Consider the following 17,212-nt stretch of genomic DNA (forward strand, 5'->3'; position numbering starts at 1 on the left):
ATTCTGCGAATGAGTCAGTAATGTCTTCCTCTGAAAGCTGTCAGTATTTGATATGGTTGTACTGTTGTTAACAGAGGTTATTTTATCGTGTGTACATGTCAGATCCGTAACAAGCTGAACCAAGAGCAGAACAGTAAGCTACAGCAACAGAAGGAGCTGCTGAACAAGCGCAACATGGAGGTGACGCTGATGGACAAGCGCATCAGCGAGCTCCGCGAACGCCTCTATAAGAAAAAAGCTGAGGCACGTCAAAAAGAGAACTTGCCTGTAAGGCTAGGAGTTCACCTCACACACAGACATAAACATACACTAAAAGTAAACCTCTATGACACATGTGCAGAGTTTGGACACAGCTGGAACTCTGAATGAAAAAGACAGAAGGTCATAAATGCATTTTTGCCATTGTGCTTTTTGGATATGCTAATATACTGAGGTGTTTTTTCCCCATTCCTACTCCCCTATTCTCCCTCAATCTCTCTTTATTTTGCCTGTCATTCTCTACAGCTGAACCATGCAAATGGACCTCCTTCACCCCAGCCAACTGCAGGCAATACAGGTCGTGTGGCTGCAGTAGGGCCATATATCCAGGTCCCGGTGCCATCACGCCCAGAGAACAACTACATGGTTCCACCAGATCCTCTTAAACCTCAGACACTGGGCATGAACACTCCAGCCACCCATGCTCGATCTAAATCAGGTCAGTCATTGCATAACCTTGTTCTACCATCTTGAACTGAGACCACTTATTTGGGAATGTTTCTTTGTATCTCAACACATGATTCCTGTTTTTCCTGTCGGATTGGACCTGTCCTCATAGGCTATGTAGAAGTTTGTATTAGCTTGAAATGTAAGTAATTCCATTAAGACAGATGTTGCGCATAATGTTTGGCTCTTGCTGGTCATTAAGCCCCAAATATCCAGAATAGGTATCCTAAGCAAGCCATGTGCCTTTGTAGAGGTCGAGGGAGACATTATATAGTCGAGTCTATAAACATTTATTATTATATTATTGTTAATCAGAGTGCATCTTCCTTTAGACCATGACATGTCTCATGCCTCTGTTATCTGTGTCGTTTCACACATCAGTTACTGTTCAATTTCTTCCTTTCTCTTCTCCTATAACTTCGTGTAATCTCTACTTTGTGCCTGATGTTTCTATGTGTGTCTCTTTCCCTTCTCTTTGCTCTACCTGTCTGTACTGTGCTGTTGTACTTTGTGTGTGTGGTTGGGGGGGGTTGATCAGATGGCGTGAGAAAGCCACCTGGCCCGTGGAAGGTCTCTGATTTAGACATCATAGTGGACCCATTCCCACCGTCTCCTCCGGAGTCTGGCCCGGGCCCCGGGGTCTCCGGCACCTCCTGCTCCACAGAGGGGTCAGACGGAGTGTCTTGTGAGTGGGAAGGTGGCTGATGGAGAGCTGGAGGGATGGCCTCTGAACCTTATCCAGAGTATTGGACAGGATCGTTGCAGTGCCAGAGCAGCAATATTTATTTATTTATGCCAATGAAACTGTAAAACATAGTCAAAAAGAGGACATTTATTCTATTAATTCGACAAATTATAAGTACTTTAATGACCAGGTTTTCATTACAGTTACATTGCTAGCACAAGTACAAATATTGTCCAGAACCAAAAATGGAAAGCACTGGTTCCATTGCTCTACTTTTATGTACACCGATCAGCCATAACATTGAAACCACTGACAGGTGAAGTGAATAACATTTGATTATCTTGTTACAATGGGACCTGTCAAGGAGTGGGATATATTAGGCAGCAAGTGAACAGTCAGTTCTCGATGTTGATGTCTTGGAAGCAGGCAAAATAAGCAAGTGTAAGGACCTGAGTGACTTTGACAAGGGACAAAATGTGATATCTAGATGACTGGGTCAGAGCATCTCCAAAACGGCAGGTCTTGTGGGGTGTTCCTGGTATGCAGTAGTTAGTACCTACCAAAAGTGGTGCAAGGAAGGACAACCAGTAAACTGGCGACAGGGGGTGCGAAGACTAGCCCGTCTGGTGCAGATCCCAGAGAAGAGCTGCTGTAGCACAGATTTCTGGAAAAGTTAATGCTGGCTATGGTAGAAAGGTGTCAACACTCATTGCATTGCAGCTTGCTGTGTATGGGGCTGCGTAGCCGCAGACCTGTCAGAGTGCCCATGCTGACCTCTGTCCACCGCCAAAAGTGCCTACTTTCCATCGCTAAAAGTTCCAGAGGGGCTAGTCTTTTGGCTCTTATCAAAGTGAGCATCAGAAGTGGACCATGGAGCAATGGAAGAAGGTGGCCTGGTCTGATGAATCACGTTTTTCGTGATTTGTCATGTGGACGGCCGGGTTTGTGTGCGTTGCTTACCTGGGGAAGAGATGACACCAGGATGCACTTTGGGAAGAAGGCAAGCCGGTGGAGGTAGTGTGATGCCCTAGGCGATATTCTGCTGGGAAACCTTGGGTCATGGCATTCACGTGGATGTTACTTTGACCCATACCACCTACCTAAACATTGTTGTAGACCAAGTACACCCCTTCATGCCAAGGGTATAGCCTTGCCACACTGCAGAAATTGTTCAAGAATGGTTTGAGGAACATGAGAAAGAGTTGAAGGTGTTGACTTGGCTTCCAAATTCCCCAGATCTCAATCTGATTGAGCATTTGTGGGATGTGCTGGACAAACAAGTCCGATCCATGGAGGCCTCACCTCGCAACTTGCAGAACTTAAAGGATCTGCTGCTAAGATCTTGGTGCCGGATAGCACAGAACACCTTCAGTTGTCTGTGGAGTCCATGACTCAACAGGCCGGAGCTGTTTTGGCGGCAAAAGGGGGACTTACACAATTTTAGGCAGATGGTTTTAATGTTATGACTGATTGGTGTATATAGTAAACCATATTCAGACACCAATTGCTAGAGGTTAAACACATCAAGCAGCTGGATTATTGCTTGATGTGTTTGGCTATTACCAGTGCAGTAACAAGATGATGTTTTTCTATGAAAAAGTGCTTCCCTTTTTGTGCACTGAAATCAGACGTGATCTACTGGATTGCCATTAGGTACACTGCTGATCCTGTGTCTGATTGGGAATGGCTGTGTGTGCCCATGAGTGTGGATTGGAAATGAAATGAATGGGTGTGGGTGTGTTCCAAGTTTGTGTGAAACTCTACACTGATAAGGTTCACAGGGTCCTCTATACCACCTGATCAATAAACCACTAAACTTGCTTTAGCACTGCAAAATCTGTGACTTTGAACATTTGTTTCATTTTATGTAATATTGTCATAACAAGTAATGACACACAATAAACAATACATGGCAGAAACATCAGATACAATCTAAATCTTTTGTAGTGTCTTCAAGAGCATTTGGACAGCAGTGTTTTTATGCCTTGGAGACAGAGTGAGAACTGTAATAAAGTCTGGATATCAGTTCTTGTTAGAGATTTCTAGTTCATTTGAAAACATGTGGTATTTTTATTTCTTCCCGGACAGTAAGGATTGTTGATCTGTTAAGTGACAGTTTTCTTGACACACAGAAATACTTTGAAGAAATACTTTTTTCAAATTATGATTGTTTTGCTAATATTTACTGCCATGTAAGCTATACTACTATGAAAAAGCTATATTATTAATTCATGTTAATTTGCTATATGCACCTCCATCTGCATTTTAAACATATACGAGTACATTGTGGTTTTACCACCACAATGTACTCATATATGGAATAATAGCAGCCCTAATAAGTAAGGAGATTTTGTCAGATGTCACATTTATTCTTATGCTGATTTTCTCTATCTTTAAAGCTAATGATGCAGGGTGGCCCACCCTCAGCAAGGGCAACACATCTCTGAAGCCTCCAGACTGGAAAGAATCAGTAGGAGACATTCCCAGCAAAACAGCGTCTCCTGCTGGCACCCCATCAGATAAGGTTAGGCTTCCTGAGTCAGTCCTTCTGTCTCTCTTAAAGGAATATTCAAGCATTTTTTCAACTTTTTCTCTGTCCTATCTCTCCTATGGGCAGTTATCACTAAAGAGAATGTAATCATATTCACCTGTACTGAGAATTAAACAACCGTTTACTTGCAACTTATTTGTAATACAAGGCTAAGGGTAGTCAGGTCAATAAATATTTAGGATTCTTGGCTATGTAGCACTAATTCAAAAACAGCAACCTCTGCACTGTAGCAATAAAGCCCTTAAGATAAACAGATGATTTTTTTGTTTATTCAAATATGTTCTAATGGGGATTTACTTAATTTCTTTAACATTGGAGCTCTACAGTACAAAGCAGTTTTCTCTAAGAATGCCTGTACAGTCAGATGAAAATATTTCTATATTTACTTTGACTTTTGCTACATTGATTATGCTGGTAAAACACAACCACAAATGCTTTGGGATTGGGTGAATTATATAAATATCTGAAAACAATTATGCAAATAGTCTGAAAAACACTGGAATATTTCTTTACTATTCTTAATGTAACACTTGATTGTTCTCTCTTTGTCTACAATGTGTCTATACAGAAAACAATCAAGACAATATAATTTTCCTGTTTCTGTTGTGTAGGTTCAGGACATGAGTAAACTGGGCCCAGCTCCACCTCCTCCCTGTAAGCCCCAGCCTCCTCCATACGGCACCCACACCAGAGCCCATCCACTTTCGTCCATCAATTCTGGCTCCACTGGCTCCCTGGACCGGCGTAAAGATGTGCCACTGTGTCCTGTCCCAACCCACCCAAGCAACCCCCCTAATCCCAATGCTCCACCTCCACCTGCCTGGCCACGTGGTGGCTCGTCCACTGGCTCCTCTTCCCAGCAGATCCAGCAGCGCATCTCAGTCCCTCCCAGTCCCACCTTCCAGCCCAGCTCTCCTCTTTTTCCCCCAGGAGAGAGGTCTGACCCCCCTCTGGCTGTGGCAGTGCGCCCTTTTATCCCAGACAGGGGTTCCAGGCCACAGTCACCTAGAAAAGGCCCAGCCACTATGAACTCAAGCTCCATTTATCACATGTACTTACAGCAAGGTGTGCCCAAGAATTACCCTCTTGGCAAGTCTGCCGTCAAAGCAGGTAGGAAACGAACATTCAGTTTAGTTATTTTACAGATTTTGGCATTTTTGACCTGAAGGTCTGATATACGCACTGATGTGTTTACTGTGGGTATGTAAACGTGGAGTTTTCTAAATCTTTGTCTGCAGTGTATGGAAAGCCGGTCCTGCCCTCAAGCTCTACTCCCACCTCTCCCCTGCCCTTCCCGGGCTCTGGATCTTACCCTGTGCTACCAGGCACTGTAGGCGATGTGGTAGATGGTGATCTGGAGAGTGAAGGTCAGACACCTGGTTTCCCAGAATCCCCTGCACCCAGCGTGGACCACATTCCTCGGCCCCTCAGTCCCACCAAGCTTACACCCATGGTTCACTCACCCATGCGTTTTCAGAGTGATGCTGAACTCGAGGCCCTGCGCAGGAAGCTGGCCAATGCGCCACGGCCACTCAAGAAGCGCAGCTCCATCACAGAGCCTGAGGGACCCAGTGGGCCGAACATCCAGAAGCTCCTCTACCAGCGCTTTAACACTCTAGCTGGTGGAATCGAAGGAGGCATTGGCGGAGTGGGAGGAGGCAGTGGAGTCACTCCCTTCTACCAGCCAACAGGAACAACAGTGGGAGAGGCACTGGCCGATGCAGACAATGGGAACGCGTCTTCTGAAACACCAGCTTTGACTCTCGTTGGCACAGAGGAAGTGCCCTCGCAAGACTTACCCCAGGGTGATGCCAATGATAACCAGCCAGTGCAGCCAGCCAGCGAAACAGCAGTACCAACAGCACTGGAGCCGTCAGAAGACAACAACAATAACATCCCAGCAGGACCCGTGACCACTCTACCTAGCCCTGTGCCTGAAGCCAGCTCACCGCAGGAGGCAGGAAGCTCTCCGTCCGCTCAAGCTACGGTGAGCTTCTCATAAAATACACACGCGTGCACACCTGGATGTAAGCAGGGATTAGATTGGGCATAGAAGGTGGGGTAACTAGCGTGTAGTGTCTAGTGATTGTCTGTCGCCATAATTTATCATACTGTCTAGTTAGGTGGGTTTCTTGCAGAATGTTAATAGGAACCACCAGATAAATACAAAACTCAGAACTACTTGGTGAACACGTAGACCAATAGGGTAGGATTTGCGCTTGCTCTCAGGAAGGTTAATTAGCAGTGAGTTAGATATTAGTTGTGTAGAAACATGCATACCCATCTGTAGTTTTGCCTAATTAAAAGTGGCCTCTTAGCAGTTGTTGGTGACACGTCTTCACATGGACACACAGTTAAGCCCAGTCTTAGCTGCACCTACGCTTGACTTTGGTTGGTCCAGCAGCAGTCTTTAGCTGCACCTTATAGGTGCAGGCCCCAGCTGACTGCACAGTAGATTCTTTTGGCCTTTCTTTTTGTGTACTGGTGTTATAAATTTATGTATAAATTTATGTAGTCCCTTGTAGTTCTGTGTTTTTCTGTGTTTGTCTTATGTAGCACCTTGGTCCTGGAGAAACGTTGTTTCGTTTGACCATGTACTAACTGGCTGCATATGGTTGAAATTACATGTTTAGACGTTTTTATTTCATCTAGGCTGGACTACTGCAACTCACTTTATTTTGGGATTAGCCAGACAGCTTTATCCCGTTTGCAGCTTGTTCAAAATGCTGCGGCCCGGCTCTTGAGTGGGGTTAAAAAGAGGGAGCATATTACTCCTATTCTACGCTCACTACACTGGCTGCCTGTTCGTTTTAGAGTGGATTTTAAAATTTTGCTATTCGTTTAAAAATCTCTAAATGGTTTGGCCCCTACTTATCTCTGTGAGTTATTGACGGAGTATCAACCCACTAGATCCCTTCGGTCTTCCAACCAGGATCTATTGTTTACCCCTAAGTCGAGGCTTAAGTGTAGGGGAGATCGTGGTTTCTGTACTGCAGCCCCCAGGCTTTGGAACGCCTTACCACTATCTATTAGACAAGCTTCTTCTCTTAATATTTTTAAGTCCAGGCTTAAGACATTTTTATTTTCTAAAGCGTATGGCTGATGGGATATTTGTATGTTTTTATAACCTTTCTGTTTGTTTGTTGTGTGTTTTTCTGTTTTTGATGACTTGCTGGAAAGCACATTGGTCAACGGAAGTTGTAATTATATAAATAAATTGTCATTGTCATTGAAATGACAATAAACTCCACTTGACTTGACTTGAATTGGTATACGTCTATTTGAAATTTCTTTAGGAGAAGCGCACTAACCTAAAGAAACCTGACTCAGAGAGGACAGGCCATGGCTTCAGGGTGAAGTTCAATCCACTGGCCCTGCTGCTGGACGCCTCACTTGAGGGCGAGTTTGACCTGGTGCAGCGGATCATCTATGAGGTACATGGAATACTTGTCTTACTGTCAGAATCAGTCAGTGTTGGAATCAATAGTTTAAAACACATGCTGTGATATGTCTGTGATCTTTGGCACATGAATAAATGATGAGCATATCTTAATTATTAGTCTCATTCTCTTTTGACAGCTCAGTCTTGAATGTTAATCTTATGATGGATTGTTGACAGGTGGAGAACCCCAGCACCCCAAACGATGAGGGCATCACACCCTTACACAACGCAGTGTGTGCCGGACACCATCACATTGTCAAGTTCCTGCTTGACTTTGGAGTCAATGTCAATGCAGCAGATAGTGATGGCTGGTGAGTTCACTTCAGAGTTTTTACATACTCCAGTTTTTACATACTACATCCAATCTAAGCACATATCTGAGTAGATGACTATTAAGGGTCTCATTAAAGGGCATAATAGTGGTTCTCTGACAGGCCTAGGATTCAAATTTACCACCCTTTGGTCACTAGAACTGAAACCACCCTATACTGAGCCATGTGAATTAACTTCATTTGCTTGGACAGGATGTATCTTCTAATGTTTATAAGATCTGAGTTTTGGCCCTGGAAAGAGGTAATGTGAATGTGTGTGTGTGTGTGTATGTGTGTGACCAGGACGCCCCTGCACTGTGCCGCCTCCTGCAACAGCGTTCACCTCTGCAAGCTGCTGGTGGAGTCCGGTGCCGCCATCTTTGCCACCACCATCAGTGATGTGGAAACAGCAGCAGACAAGTGTGAGGAGATGGAGGAGGGGTATATTCAGTGCTCGCAGTTCCTCTATGGTAAATCCCCTTACCTCCTCAGTCTCCCTCTCTTAATATCAAGTATTTGTTTTTATTTCTGTTCCATATTCTGTACATTAAGGTCCCAGAAGTCATTAATCTTTGATTGCTGTAATAGGTAAGGCAATATTGGACTCATGGGCTTATAATATTCGTTAATATGAATATGAAATATGAATGACTGAGGATATTCTGCATCTACTCCAAATTTATTTGCATAAGAGTTTCAGAGTGGCCCAACAGATGCCATAGCCATCCATGGCTGGGAGTCCAAGAGAGCAAAATTGGCCATGCTCTCTGTGTAGGAGCGACAGCATTACTCTCTTCCCTGTCAATCACAGTGACACTAGCCAATCATGGGTGTCATGTATGTGGAAGACGTGTTGTTCAGAGCATGTTCAGCTGCCCTGTGACATTGCATGAGCATCAGTGTGAAAAAGATGCGGAAGCACATTTCACTCTCCCAGTTTGGCCACTGTCCCTTCGACGGGGAAGAGCTTAGCTAGTGGCTATGAATTGGCAAATGACTTGCATGAGCTTTACACTTAAAAAATTACATGGCTGTGGCTGCTTATCCCACCTATGCAGTTTTTATCAAAACCACATTTCTGCTTGAACAGTGTCTTTGAGTCTGAGCACCTTACTGAGTGAAAGCAGTGTGATGGCTTGGCAATCAAACATGCTCATTGGAAACTTGTTTCATGGTCATCTTCGGGAAAAGCCAGTTTACTGAAGGAGAAAATATGCATTACTTTTGCTTCATGTCAACTTTGAAATCTGATGTTTTGATGATTGATGTCTGATTTTGATGTTTTTCTTTCAGGTCGGTAATAAGTGTAAAGACCATTTTTAAGCCTCCGCCACTAGGGGGTGAAGGCATTCTGTTTTCAGGTTGTCTGTCCATCTTGTTAGTGGTTGAATGTTTGTAGGATTTTTATGGAAATAACCAGCAGGTGAACTGATCAGATTTTGAAATTAATCCAAAGGGTCAAGGTCAAATGTTTGACTGTTTTTTTTCAATAGCTTCTTTCCTGTTTGAAGAATATTTTTAGGGTATTTGAGGCATAAAATTTAGTAACATGAAGGAATAGACTTGTTGGTGGCAGAGGGATCCCTGTCAACACCGTTGGCATCAAATTCAACAGTCATTTAATCAACAGTAAATATTTTTCCGTACCGTTGTAGACAGGTTATCAGCACCTCTCAGGAATTGGATTGCAGACCTGGCATGTAGTTTTGTTGATAAATAAACAGCAAAGTAAATAAACTGTAGTATAAAGCAAGCTTATACACTCAGCGGGTTGCTTATAAAGGCAAACATTTATGCAGATTGAAGTTAAACATAGATTCGGTTGGTAATTATTGGTTTTTTTTTTTTATGTTGCTTAGGATTTAAGCATTGAACCACGCTAGGGCTTTTGTGGTAAAATCCTGTTTTTTCGTTCTGCCATTTTAGCAATGTTAGGAACTTTGGAAACCAATTTGGTGAGAATATAGAGGAGCTACTTATTATTAAGTAGTGGTTACACTAGACTTTTGCCCCGCTGTTTTGTTACAGGTGCTTAGCCCACATCTTATAAAAATCATCCATCTCGTCCACCGATATAGGGCTTTTGTGGTAAAAAATTTTTTTCTCTCTGCCTGCTAGGATTTTATTGATGGTAACAGTGACATCTCTGAAGATAACTCTTCAGCACATCCAGCTATTTTTGAGCTGTGTTTTATTTAATGTTTCACACTATATTTTTGATATTTCTTTATGTATGCAGGTGTGCAAGAGAAGCTGGGAGTGATGAATAAAGGAATTGTGTACACTTTGTGGGACTATGAGGCTCAAAGTGCAGACGAGCTGTCGTTCCAGGAGGGAGATGCCATCACTATTCTGCGCAGGAAAGATGATACTGAGACAGAGTGGTGGTGGGCCAAACTTAATGACAAGGAGGGCTATGTACCTCGCAACCTGCTTGGGGTAAAATATAACATCACTCTTATCATTGACTGCGTATTAAGCTAGCTCTTCACAGTAACTGTCTATGCACTGCCCAAATGTGTTCCTAGTTTGTATACTGGCTCATTTCTTTTAATAATCTGTAAAAATATCATAACCTACTGACTCTGGGATATTTTCAGTTGTAGTCCATTATGAATATGGACATAAAGTATCTTATGCATTTGTTTACTATAGATGTAATTTGTATCTCCATGTTTAAAGCTTCATCTTTGTCTCTTTCTGCAGTTGTACCCCAGAATAAAACCACGTCAGAGATCCCTGGCATAGCTGACTGCCCCTTTCCCATCTGACTGATTGGACTGATGTCTGGGGGTGTAGGACCTCCATTATTCACCCCCAATCTTTGCTGATCCAGTTCCTGCAGGGCTAAAGCTGCTAAACCATGCCTTCTCATTTGGGGGCACAATAGACAAACACATACAAACACACACACAAATACAAGTTAAACAAGAAGCCTCAGGTCCTAAGGTCTGCCCCATTACTCCAATATCTAGCATTTCTTCCTCACATTCCTCTACCCTTCAAGACTTGGTTTCTACCTTATGACATGTATCATAGTCGCTACACATTTCTCCACCTCTATCAAGGCACTACTTACTAGGGTTTATAGCTTTTGTTTTATATCATTGTATAGCTTGTGTTTCTATCTGAAGCTTTCGAATGCTATTATTTTATTGACAGTATGCTGGCACAGGGCTCAGTCAGAGCATGGCTGCTTTTGCTTCCTACCAAGCTTTCATTCAACAAGGAAATCTTTACACTGAAGATAGCATCCTTTAGGGTTGTGGGTTATGTGTGTATTTACACTACATTCATATGAGTTAAGAACAAAAGAATGCTCTCTGAGTGAATGAAATTTCATAGTGTATAAAAATGAGCAGTGAAAGTGAAATGTATGTTGAGGTGTGTGAGAACAGAAATGGTTACATGGGTTATATGAGAAGAGAACAAATGCTTTACAAATTATGTGTAATGTATAGTAACTGGGCCAACATATTGCAAAGTATCTGGTTCATATAATATGTACATTTAAGCAAGGGTATTTGTACGTGTCAGATACAGTGTTATCTGTATGAGTGGTTGGTTGCCTCTCTACTATGAGTGATGAGTGTGTGAAATAAGTGTGCATGGTTGGGTTGTTGAGAGATTTTCACGATGGACAGCACATGAGAATTATTTTAAAGATGACATATGGAGATAGCATAGCATATGAATGTGTGAATGAGAGTGTGTGATTGCAAGAAACTGAACTGGTTTTGCAGTACAATGAACAGTAACTAAACTGGCAGTACAAAATGAACAATACACTTTTCTATGATTTTAGTAGAATACAGTTTTGCCCAAAGACACTAAAATGGTTTGAAGCCTTTGAAACATTTCTTAGTTTTTCCTCCACTAGCTAAGATATGGACTGAATGCATATTTACATTGTTTTACACTGTATTGTTGTTTTGTTTTGTTTTTTTAACATTGAATTACATTGTGCCACTCCATTTCCATCCCACTCCTCTTGAAAGTATTGTGAGTTGATCTTTTACGCCCTGCCTCTGAGGCAGTAATGAGCTTTACCATAGAGTTCACCTGTAAATACTGTGATGAAGCTCTAAAATGATTTGTGCTATGTTCAGTACTTGCCTGTGCAGACCTCTGTGTGACATACAGATACAAACACTCGGACCATCTGTTCTCTACATGTGCACAAATAAACATTAAACAAATCCCAGTAAGACATGGAGTTTTGTTGTTTTGTTTTTCTTTCACAATCTGATTGGTCAGCTACCCTTCAGGCCTTTATCAAAAACACTTTTGCAGAAGTTTGGGCACATGAGCGAAAAAAAAACCCTGTAGCAAGGAAACTTCAGGTAGGATGGTACATTCAGGGATCTCAAGACCGTTATGCTGAAACATATCCTCATCTGACTACTACTGAGTAGTATCCTGTAGAGTCTGAGTCAGTCATTACAGCAAAAATGTCAGACATCAGATGCCACGCAGGTCTGACACTGGGGTCTTCAGGCCTCTCACTACTTTATATTAAATGGAGATTAAAAGATGCTTTAAAAAGCAATTGACTGAGAAGAGAGTTAAAAACAGCCATTAAGCCACAACTTTAAGCCATTATCTATTCTTAAGAGGATTGTGACTGTACAGTGGTCACTATCCTAGCACTGGGTCTGGTTAAAAGAGTAAACCATGGGGGGAAAAAATGTCAACAAGGTCTTTCTTCTTTCGGTATTTACCGCAATGGTAAAGTTCCAATATCAGCCACTAGAGAGCAGCATAACATTAACCCTCTGGAAAGCACTTGGCGAACAAGAACAACAAAAAAAATCACCTTCTGTGATGACTTTGTAGAACAATTTGGAATTTATAGTGAGTGTTTAACAAACATCAAAAGCTAAACCACTGCCACAAGAGAATGTTCCAAAGCATTCCATTTTCCTACATTTCTTCCATTTTCCTACATTTCTGCCCTTTCCTACCATTTTTGTATACTCACAGTAGTTGAGGTGCTTTGACTGGAAATAGGTAAGAAAAGTTTGCCTGTTTTGGGCATTATTGTGGCTATTGAATTATGTTGCCTGACTATATTGCGGAATGATAACTTATAATTTAAATAAAGAAACCTCATTTCACCAGGACAATATAGGCACATTTAAATGCAAGTGTATGCTGGTTAATGTATGGTTTAGTTGATCAATGACTTAACAATGAATAAATTACACTAAACACTGTCAGGTAGTGGCACAGAATCATGATCTTGTCACAAAGGTACGCAAAGGTACACTTAGGATCATAAAGGTACACTGGTGTCTACGAAGGAGAAAAGAGATTAGCAATATTCATAACAAATGCCAAAATAAGACGACAGCAAATCTTACAGCACTGGGACCTTTAGAGATACTACAGACATCTAATGGTTTTGAAATTTTTATGCTTAGCTCAGTGGCTTCATCTGGAGGACAACTGCCCTTTTATGGTACCCAAGTTTTACTGTCATACAGGGAAGAGACACCACAACCAATTCCATGGGCCAAAGAGACTTTATTTCAGGTGTTAAAGAGCCATCCTCAAGACGCTGGAGGTACAAAATCCTTCGGACTGATGGAAGACTCGTCTAACTTTTAGTGTCACTAACATGGGCAGAGTGAGCTCCTTGATGTGATTAACATTACTGGTTTGGAGGAAAGGAGAGCTGCTGAAGGCAGGAGGAGGAGTCAATTTGGGATTATGATTGGGTCATAAAGCAGTGTTCACTTCTGCTCAGGCATCAGGTCATCGATTGACTGGCCAGCTTCCAGACACTTCTCCATTTCGATGAGAAGCTTGACACCATCTACAACCATCTGTACCAGCTCCACCTCAGAGAAGCCCAGCCGGTCAGCATTGGAGATGTCAAAGATGCCACCCACTGCAGCAGTGTCTACTCCACCTAGACAGGGGAACATGGATGATTGTTACCAGAGAACCACATGGTAGATACATTTTGGTTATTACATGGTACAAATCAAGTCTTCACAATTAACGCAGTGGAGGGAATCCCAAGGAATTCAGTTACAGTCGATTCGATTCGTGTTCAAGTCCTTCTTAAACTTAGAGTTTACAATTAACATTCAAGAGCATCACTTTGCAATTAGTGTACGTGTAGCTGCAGGTTGTATAACGTATTTGTATCTTGTACCTGTTCCACGTTTCTGAAGCCTCAGCTTCTTGAGGATCTCGCCAAACTTCTCATGTTTGCTCAGGTTTGGAAGCTTAACGTGGACACCACCACGCAGCCCTGTCCCCAGGTTAGAAGGGCAGGTGAGTATGTAGCCCAGGTGCTCACTCCACATGAATTCATGGTCCTTCTCTTTGAAGAGAGATTCAATCTACAAGACACACGCAACACCATGTTTTACAATTTAAAATAGGCTTATCCACATTGCATCTCCAAGTTTATCCATCTTTAGTTGCACCAACCTTTGTGAGCCCTGTGCAGAAACGAGTAAAGACTTCCTTCATGTTGCCACCCTTCTGCATGGAGATGACACGGAGGTGGTCTTCTTCATTCACCCAGACCAGGAAGGTCTTGTCATCATTGTGCCTTAGGGAAGTAAAAAAACCAAGGTGTTTAGAAGTAATCATATCCCCAATTCAACCAGTCATTAATTGGATTGCAAGAATTAAAATATGATCAATATTTGCAATTGTCTACAAAATTCACTAATATAATTTAGTTCAATGCCAAGGAAACACCAAAAGCTCACTTACCAGATCCCCCTGGCATCGGGCCAATCACGAGCCATCCCAGAGGCCAACAGCAGTGGGGACACTGGCTTGTCAAACAGGAAGTGATCATCAATCAGCTGCTGCTGCTCCTCCTCTGTCATGTTCTTCAGGGCATAGTATTTTCCTTTAAATTCACCGTCGAGACTACTCAAACCTGTATAGTGAAGCAACAAACAGCTGCCTAAGGCACCATTTCATTTATGATTCCATAAATAATGGATCACAAATGGCTCAAGATGGAAAGTATGATTATTTGGAAGCCATACACCGACCTTCAACAGCCAGATTTTCAATGGCACGCCTCTCACCACGGCTGCAGTGAGGGGGCAGGGAGAAGCCACGAATGCTCCTGCCAGTTCTTACTCTGGAGCTCAACACATAGTTGGGATCAAGGTCATCTCCACCCTATGACACAATGATTAAATGCTTTTATAGTCCAATCTAAGGTGGAACAACAAATTAAATACAGGGGCATGCTCAAATCGCACTTACCTGAAGGTTGTCTGGGTTCAGGTCGGTCTTGTGCTTGTCTGTGGGCTTGTAGCCTCCATGGCGGTCTTCGATGACTGGGTCCAGAAGATCTTTAAACACCTCATATGTCTCCTCATCACCAGCAACACAGCCCACAGTCATGATGAATGGATGGCCTAGAAGGAAGGGCATATCAAGTCTATTTTGACAGGTCAAGGCAGACCATTTGGTTACCAAAGCCTCAGCAAGATCAGACCTCTCATGGATGATGGGACCAGTAGAGCATAAATTCAAAGTGGGCAAGTGTCTACACAAACAGTTATGGTGGTGGAAAACATATAACCACTACCATTTCTGTGTACATCCATAGAGCTTCTGTTTAAGTATTATTGTTTTCAGTTTGTGCTATGGAACTGAAATTGTTGCAGTTGAGATATTAAGAAAGAAATTCACTGGAACCCAGTGGTTTGAATTTACTGTACATATCTATACACACACTCACATTATTCGCACAAAATTGAATCATTTGAGCTAGGGAATATGATCCAAGAAAATCAAAATAGTGCTTTGATGCAAGGATCTCTGGCAGGTCAAACAGGTTATCTCTGACATTGTAGTGAGTAGTTAGCTCTTCCCATGGTTTGACTTCATGGTTTCTCGAACACAGTTCACATCTCACCTCAAACCCTAACCCTAGGTGATCAGTGTCCCTAATCGCTTGGTTCTGGTATGTTGAAAGGTGAGAAGGAGCAAAAACATGGGCCATGTCTTGGTTCACTGACCAAAATTGGAAAATGGAACAGACCAAGGATGTGACCTTCAAAAAGCAGAAGGTTCTTACCTGGGTTATCAACCCCGGTTTGGATGACGTCGTCCAGTGTGAAGCCGCTGGAGGTTTCCTTGTCCCGCAGGTTTGCGTACATCTCCGGGGTAAGCACCTTGGCCATGTGGTTGTTGTGCTGGCTGAGGTCGGGGTACTCCTGCTCAGCCGTGTAGTTCATCTTCATCTTGTTGTGGGTGTTGCCGAAAGGCATGGCTGCTCTGCGCTGAGGAAAAAGCCACTCGTTAGACGCGTCCGAGACCAAATGGTGTGCCAGAGCATCCAAGGACGAAGCCTCCCTCCCCCTTCAGCCGCATTAATTCTGACGTAACAGTATTAAAGCGCCCGTTTCCCGCAGCGGTGCAGGAATTCAGCCCTCATACAACTCATACAAACTGCACAGATATGAAACGGGCTTGCAATGCCGCGTTCACTGTCCTTGTAGTTTTCTATTTGCGTGTCAAGTAGCTGCGATGCAAATGTGATGGCATCTCCACAGCCATGCAGCTGCTGTGAATCACAAATCGTATGAATTGCATGCAGACTCGGGTGGATGGAAATAAAGAAAGTCACGCTTCTTGCACACAAAATGCGTAATTGCGCAGTGTCCTAAAAACGTCGGAGACCTTGTAGAGAGTGTAGAGAGACTGCAAGGTCGTCGCTGATGTTCTTGAGAACAGAAACGCTATTAGCCTATATCTGGATTTATGTCCTTCAATAGCCTAACAAAAGGACAATCACCGGAAACGACGAAATTATTATTTATTCCTGGATTTGCCATTCATGATTTATGAATTTTCCAACTTAAACTTAAATGCGAACGCATATTTTTATTTTTATTTATTTATACCAGATGTATTCAACAATGCAGACAGATGCTGAAGCAGCCTGATGTTCAGTCTTACTAAACAAATTAGAATTAATTTAAAAAAAAAAATCATATAAACATTACATTCACAACATAGTCAAATGCACCACTACAGAAAAACACCCATCCTACCTTTTAGTCTACTTTCTTTGGGGGAAAATGAAAACAACGCTTCCTTTAGTCCACAAACAAGCACACCGACGCTGATTATGGTCTCCAGAAATAAGCGGCTTTGCCTGTTTTTATACGGCGCCGGAGCTTTGCTCTGATTGGCTGCTATTTGAGTCCATTCACTCTATTGGAGCTCGAGCGCAGCATCCAGCGAGAGCGCGCGCGGATCACGTGACCCCCCCCCCCCCCCCCCCCTTTTTTTTTTTTCTTGACAGCTCACCCTGGAGATGACTAGCAGCCAGGCAGGAGGGCAGGAGGACAGGCAGGAGGGTTTGGTGGAATGAAACACTGCTTCAGACCCTTCAAGAGGGCAACAATGAGTAGCTACTTCAGCTTTGGCGACTTGAGTTACTCCTCCTTCGTCGAAGAAGTGATAAAAACTGTTCATTCCCAGGCTTGTTTGTTTATTCTCATTCACATGTTCAGTCAGTCTTC

General features: G+C 42.8%; 2 protein-coding genes across 5 annotated transcripts in view; one reads left to right on the top strand and one right to left on the bottom strand.

Annotated features, from left to right (window-relative positions):
- The window catches only part of ppp1r13bb (protein phosphatase 1, regulatory subunit 13Bb), a 47,548-nt gene extending 35,640 nt beyond the window's left edge, over positions 1-11,908 (top strand). For 2 of the 4 annotated variants that reach the window (XM_026944452.3, XM_034313725.2), the window contains 11 exons: positions 103-267; positions 505-697; positions 1,244-1,390; positions 3,790-3,914; positions 4,553-5,051; positions 5,180-5,928; positions 7,238-7,375; positions 7,561-7,694; positions 7,998-8,164; positions 9,934-10,133; positions 10,401-11,908. In XM_026944452.3, the coding sequence (XP_026800253.1) occupies positions 103-267; positions 505-697; positions 1,244-1,390; positions 3,790-3,914; positions 4,553-5,051; positions 5,180-5,928; positions 7,238-7,375; positions 7,561-7,694; positions 7,998-8,164; positions 9,934-10,133; positions 10,401-10,442 (2,559 nt within the window). In that variant the 3' untranslated portion in view covers positions 10,443-11,908. The remainder of the gene's footprint in view (positions 1-102; positions 268-504; positions 698-1,243; positions 1,391-3,789; positions 3,915-4,552; positions 5,052-5,179; positions 5,929-7,237; positions 7,376-7,560; positions 7,695-7,997; positions 8,165-9,933; positions 10,134-10,400) is intronic. The other 2 variants (XM_026944453.3, XM_026944454.3) reach the window with 2 other exon arrangements.
- A 1,292-nt stretch (positions 11,909-13,200) lies between these two features.
- Positions 13,201-16,884, bottom strand: ckbb (creatine kinase, brain b). Its single transcript, XM_026944677.3, has 8 exons — positions 16,739-16,884; positions 15,760-15,964; positions 14,940-15,094; positions 14,720-14,852; positions 14,430-14,601; positions 14,139-14,262; positions 13,858-14,047; positions 13,201-13,608 (listed from the first exon to the last, which is right to left on the bottom strand). Exons 2-8 carry the CDS (start codon positions 15,950-15,952, stop codon positions 13,430-13,432), a joined length of 1,146 nt encoding a protein of 381 aa, XP_026800478.1. The 5' UTR covers positions 15,953-15,964; positions 16,739-16,884; the 3' UTR covers positions 13,201-13,429.
- Between the last annotated feature and the right edge of the window lie 328 nt (positions 16,885-17,212).

Source organism: Pangasianodon hypophthalmus, chromosome 19 (assembly GCF_027358585.1).
Source record: "Pangasianodon hypophthalmus isolate fPanHyp1 chromosome 19, fPanHyp1.pri, whole genome shotgun sequence".
NCBI classification, from domain to species: Eukaryota; Metazoa; Chordata; class Actinopteri; order Siluriformes; family Pangasiidae; genus Pangasianodon; species Pangasianodon hypophthalmus.

Bases quoted from the DNA above. Each gene is read 5' to 3' on its own strand.
- ckbb (XM_026944677.3), bottom strand. From the start codon at position 15,952: ATGCCTTTCGGCAACACCCACAACAAGATGAAGATGAACTACACGGCT. The intron at 14,263-14,429 runs GTAAGTGAGCTT...TACTTCCCTAAG, and splicing joins CCCGATGCCAGGGGGATCTG to GCACAATGATGACAAGACCT. The intron at 14,048-14,138 runs GTTGGTGCAACT...TGTGTCTTGTAG, and splicing joins TCTGCACAGGGCTCACAAAG to ATTGAATCTCTCTTCAAAGA.